At 32.7% G+C, this 6,049-nt stretch overlaps 1 protein-coding gene across 1 annotated transcript; it reads right to left on the bottom strand.

Annotated features, from left to right (window-relative positions):
- Positions 1-458: 458 nt before the first annotated feature.
- On the bottom strand, positions 459-2,267 carry LOC145589882 (GATA transcription factor 7-like). Its single transcript, XM_081646580.1, has 3 exons — positions 2,053-2,267; positions 1,642-1,942; positions 459-1,352 (listed from the first exon to the last, which is right to left on the bottom strand). Exons 2-3 carry the CDS (start codon positions 1,924-1,926, stop codon positions 675-677), a joined length of 963 nt encoding a protein of 320 aa, XP_081502706.1. The 5' UTR covers positions 1,927-1,942; positions 2,053-2,267; the 3' UTR covers positions 459-674.
- Positions 2,268-6,049: the final 3,782 nt, after the last annotated feature.

Below are 6,049 nucleotides of genomic sequence, written 5' to 3'. Positions count from 1 at the left end.
TTACGAAAATAAAAGTCAATATGTATTAACTAATAAAAACAGAGAAAGCCCAATATAACTAACCACACCCTGATTATTAACAAATTAAAAAAAGACTAGATTTTGACTTGAAAGACTCAAAGGTCGCAGCTCCAAAACCTTGTCCCTTGAAACTTCATTAAAGTTTGCTAAAATCATTTAAACTACCCCAAAAATCTTTCTACATTACCATTCATACACGAAGTAGGCCGTACGGAGTACCATTTACAATAAGTGAAAAACAAAAACAATTGATTTTGAGGTGTCCAAATTCCCAAACGGCCTATAATTAGACATGATAACCTATCAAAAATAAAATTCAAAATTTTAAAATTTAAAGTCTAAATAGAAATACGAATATATATACGAGTAGTAGTGAGACTTCCACTAAAAAGTTAGAGGGAAAAAAATTCAACCTCACACTATAAAAATCAAACAAATTAAACCTAGGAAACTAAAATTAAATTATAGGAGTAACTAGTTTGATTGAAACTACAACAAATTTAATTAAACTAAGCAAAAATATTACTACTACAACTAAAACTAAAATTACTAAAAATTAACCCCCCCTAATACTATCTATTACAACTAAACCTACCAAACGACCACTACTAAAATTGTACAAATCTCTCAAACCCGGTTCATAATTCCCCTCTTTAACTACTCAAAACCGTCTGAGCTAAACCGGTGACGGACTCGGTCGACTCCTTTTTCTTCCTCATTTCCAACACCTTCCGGTGACTATTGGAGTGAACCTCACTCGAGAAAGTCGGGCTACAAGCCGGTCTATACTCCGGAAACAATCGCCCTGACTTGAACCGAACTCCACAAGCATTACACAACGTTTTTGACCCATTTGGACCGGCCCTCCATTGAGGAGTCTTAGTCACTTGACAATGGCTACATTTCCTCTGAACCAAAGGATTTTCTCCATCCGAAGACGCTAAACTCAGTTTTTTCTTCGGCTTTTTCATGGACCGTTTATTGTTATACAGCAACCCCATGTATTGAACCGGTGGTGGGAATAAAAGGGTTGATACCGGCGAAGACGTTGACGAACACGATGATGTTGAATCGGTTATTGGGGATGAACTCAATGTCCATGTCCGGTTCACTGTTGTCCTCGCCCGTTTGCTCCGTGGCTTCACCGGAACCGCTGATGGGCTTGCGATGCAAGACACTCGGGTCAAACCCGGTTCGATCCGGTTCATGAAACTGAACCCGGGTTTTGTTTTCCGGTTCTCTGAAATTGGTTTTGGACATGCAAGTGTTGGTGAAGGGATAGAATCGTCCATCAAATGTGACCACAATTCAAGCTCTTGTACATCATCAACCTACACAGTTTTTTCATAATAATTAAAAACCATAAAATTTCAATTCTACATTTCTACCCAAAAAAATAAATTATTTCAACTAAAAATTATACCCTAAAATTTCAATTTCACCCCCCAAAAAAAAAAAATTTCAACCCCCCCCCCCCCAACAAAAAAAATTTGAACTACCCTAAAATTTCAATTTCAACCCCCAATTTTTTTTTTAGAAAAAGGAACCCTTCCAAACCCAAGAAAATTTTAGGACAAATAAAAATGGAGGGGGGAGTGAAATGACGAAAGTGCCCTTTACCGGAATTGCAAGGCCGGGGGAAAAATTGGAGTTGGAATCATCAACAGGGTCATGAGAGGAGGGAGAAAAGGAGGAAGAGTCTTTTTCTTCTTCTTCCTCCAAAAGCGACGAACCATTAACATTATCTTCATTTGGAAGGTCGAAAAATTCGTCAATTGAGAAGTCTTCAGTCGGTAAACCTGAAATACACCAAAAATCGTCGAAGAAATTTGGTGGGTTGTTGGTTTTCATGGCTGTTTCCGACGAGAAGTTTGATTTTAGCGCCCTTGCCTTCATGCACTCCATTTTTATAATTATGCCCCTGAAAAATAAATAAAATAAAACCCAACAAAATTAGACGTTATATTTGTTTCGGGCGTTACAGGAAAATAATTTAAACATAAATATAAAAAAAAAAATTATAAAAATAACCTGGTGAATTTGAATGGTGGGTTGAAAGGAAGAAGAAGAGAGTTAGAGGAAAAGAGGAGAGAGAAAAATGAAGGTGGGTAGGAGCTGGGGGGAAAGAAGAGGAGAGAGAAAATGAAAGGCTAATTGAAGGGAGCGGGATAGGTGTGTGTAGGGCTGGCATTTTAACCCGAATCCATTTATGTCCGAACTATCCGAATCCAATGTTTGAAATTAACGGGCTATTTGACGGATGATGGATGAGTCGGGTGATGAGTTTATGTTGGGTATGGATAAATTTGTTTGCCCGTTTTTATGTAAGGGTGTTTTACATATATGCCCTAGATATAAATTAGAGGAGTTTGCTTGTGAAGCGCCGCTCACTTCATGCTTCTCTCATTCTTCTTACTTCATGCCTTTCTCGTTCTTTTTACTCGTGACTTTTTGCAACTGTTTCACTCTTTTCACCGTGATTTGAATTGTATGACCAAACTCCCGTTTATCACCATGATAAATAATACGGAGTATTCTATGAAAAGAAATGTCAATTGAGTAACGTATTTGTAATGAATTTAAAAAAGATAATACTCTATACTCTCTACATAGTTGCTATGGTATTTTCCTAATAAAATTAATAGAGATGAGATTACAATTTAATTGTTACTTTTTCTTACGCCGTATTAGTGTGCGAATATTTAAATCCCTAAATATATTTGTTTAGACATTTATATCTTTTAAACATATTCGTTCACATATTTTTCCTTATTTATATTGTCAATAACTAAATTTGTGACATAAGATCAAACCAAAATAACTTGTCGATCATAGCTAGCTATGACACATAGCTTAGCCGCCCTAATAATTAAAAGTTTGCCATTTAACTGACTTTTATTATTATTACGTAGCTTTACAAACTTATTGTTGATAGTTATAAACTTAAAGTTTAGCGAGTTTTACATTTTACAGTCAACCACTTACCCATGCAAGATACAACATTCAGTCATTTACGTTTAAAATATTATAGACTAAGGGCGTGTCTGGTAAAATATTGATGCGGAGGTAGTTTTTACTTTTTAACTGTGACAATAACTAATAGGTGTGTAAGAAATCTAGAGTTAGTTCTCATCATCCTTCCTATTGAGCCGTAAATACCTAAAAATATACACGTATATATAAGGCCGTAATTATCATGCAATACGCTTAATTTCAAAAAAAAAAAAAAAAAAAAAATCATGTAATACGCGTGAATAGTCAAACTTGAAGGGATTCGAACTTATTAATTTGCCTCTGTATTTCCTTCCCATTTGTGACGCCATAAATAATTCCTCAAAGAAGTGCAATTAATAAATAAATAAATCCACAGTTCCACGTAGATTTTTCAATACTCCGCCATTTATTGGTCCAAGTCCAATCCAACTAAAGTTGTGTCCCAATATCACTGGCTCACTTTCATCATTCTTTATTTTCATTTTTTATTTTTCCATTTTTTTGGTGGCTCCAAAACTACTCCGTATACCACACATGTATTACAATAATATATTTGGATTATAGTTTTAGGAAGTGGTATATACTTTTATCTTGGGTAGTAGACGGGTTAATTTTTTGGGAATTTGTATTTTATTGACTTGATTTATATTCGGATTACAGAGTACGGAGTATACGTTTATACTTTATATATATGCATTGACCGAAAGTTACATACCTTTTTTTTATTCAACAGAAATAGAGAAATGCTACTGCATGTAACTTGGCCTTCTAGACTATCGAGCTTAACAACAATGTAAACATATTGGCCATCTACTTATCTACCTAAAATTATTAAGCTAAGCTTGGTTTAGTGACAAATATTGCACTTTTCAATCATGATGTTGGGAGTTCAATTTCCACTAGATACATTTTAAGTGTAGGGCTTTCATATCCTTTTCTTCTCACTCTCAAAGTGTACGTCTAACCCGTAAATATCTGACCTGTTAAAGTACAATCAAGGTCCTTCTCCTTACCTTTTAAAAAAAAAATCAAGTTAATAGAATAATCCTAAGACAACTTAAGTGTAATCTACAATTAAGAGTAATAAGTTTTGTTAAATTCGGATAATAAGATAGAATAAGTAAAAATCAAGTTAATAGAATACAACAAACCATTAATACGAAGTGGATAATGATACAACTTAGAACATTTTTTTCCCTTCACAAATCACAACATCTTAGTAACGAAGTAAACCTTATAGTGGTATTCAAAACTACATAGAGTATTGATTACTCACTTCATTTTTTTTCGTCCTATTACAAATTTAATTAATATCAACTTTCTATACTTTTTACACATATGAAAATAAAGATATAAACGTTTTTACATGTGTCTTGAACACCATATAAAATTAAATGGGGTAAAAATAAAGGGATAGAAAAAGTACATACTCCATACTCCGTAGCAGTGAGCTAGTGATGATGGCACCAAAGCTATAATGAAAGAGCAACTCCAAGCTAAGCCATGTGCAAAATCGACATCAAACCTAAATAGGCAAGCACGGATATGTGCAAATAAAAAGTTTTTATAGAACTTGGTTATCTAAGGAATACAATACTCCTACTTGATCTGTGAATATGGCAAAAAAGTGTCAATTCTTTACTAATCATCACTTAGTTGGAAATGAAGCACGCAACAAACCTTTAATGGATAATGATAGAAGCTCCACCATCTTTTTTTCTTTTTCTTTTCTTTTTTTTTAAAAAAATAAAATATGTAAAGAAAAATTTAGGAAAAAGAATAGGAGGATTGCCTTTTGGTTTTGTATTTTTTCCCTTCACAAATAACAACATTTTTAGCGGTATATGAGTACATTTTTACACGTTAAATTAAAGAATGAAAAGTAGAAAGGCAGTGCTTCACTTTCAATTAAGTTGGCAACATCATGTGCTTGTTTCTCTAGTATCACGTTATGCCTATGTTTGGATTGCTATTCCATATTTCCATATAAAGTGCATGCAATATAGTGTAATTAATGGTATAAAAATAAGTATAATAGTGTGATACTAGCAATGTTGAAATATGATGCACGTAAAATAAATGATATACTACGGACATAAGCATTCTTCTTCATTGGCAATTTAGAATGAGGATGAAGAAGAGTTGAGCTAGGCTAGTTGGTTCATTATCAACTTATCATTTATTTGACGTGTAATCTGTGATTGAGTCACATGTACCAAGCTCAATGTTTAAATTTTTCTACGACATGCCTATAGAAAGTTTCCTTTATTTTACCACTATCCAAAAAATACATTATCAAAACGAGACAACTACCAACTATGCATATACAAAGTAATAGAGTATGTATACAATGCTTTATTCTCTGTACATAATATATACTGTAATAAAAGTATTATTTACATATAAATGAAGATTATATTTCACGAAAAGAATCTTATTACTAAAAATATCCAAATATTAAGTATAATATAATATTCTATTTCCTTTATAATTCTGGTCCACGTAAATAGCATTAAAATATCACGAAGAAGAAAATAGATAGAGTGTAATAATACTCCATAATTAATAAGCTAAAAAAGGAGGATACAAATTCGAAAATTAAAATGAGATATTTAACTAGGAAGAAGAAAAAAGGAAAAAGCTTAACCGCGTTAATTTTGCCGTCATTATGGGCTGGAATTCATATTCTAATTATTCCAGAATTTGTCAGCCTTATTTTCGAATATCATTGCTCAGCCTAACAGGACAATTAACGGCTGCCTATCATTGGAAGAATCGTATCCTCTCAACAGTTTTTCTATGACTTTAGATATATTTTCTTTTAGTTTTTGTTAATTAATACTCTATCCGTTAGACCCATATGGAATCAATCACATAAAATAAAAAAAAAAATATATTTGGAATCTAACATTAATATACAACATAATTCATAATTAGTTTACCTTATTTAATTTTATAAATTTTTTATTAGGAAAGCACAAGTCATAATTGCATAATTTAAGGTAAAGATTTCCTTACGTAGAGTCATGTCATC

The sequence above is a fragment of the Chenopodium album genome, chromosome 17 (genome assembly GCF_948465745.1).
Source record: "Chenopodium album chromosome 17, dcCheAlbu1.1, whole genome shotgun sequence".
NCBI classification, from domain to species: domain Eukaryota; kingdom Viridiplantae; phylum Streptophyta; class Magnoliopsida; order Caryophyllales; family Amaranthaceae; genus Chenopodium; species Chenopodium album.
Note: the sequence above shows the minus strand (reverse complement) of the source record. Positions and strands in the feature narration are given on the sequence as shown.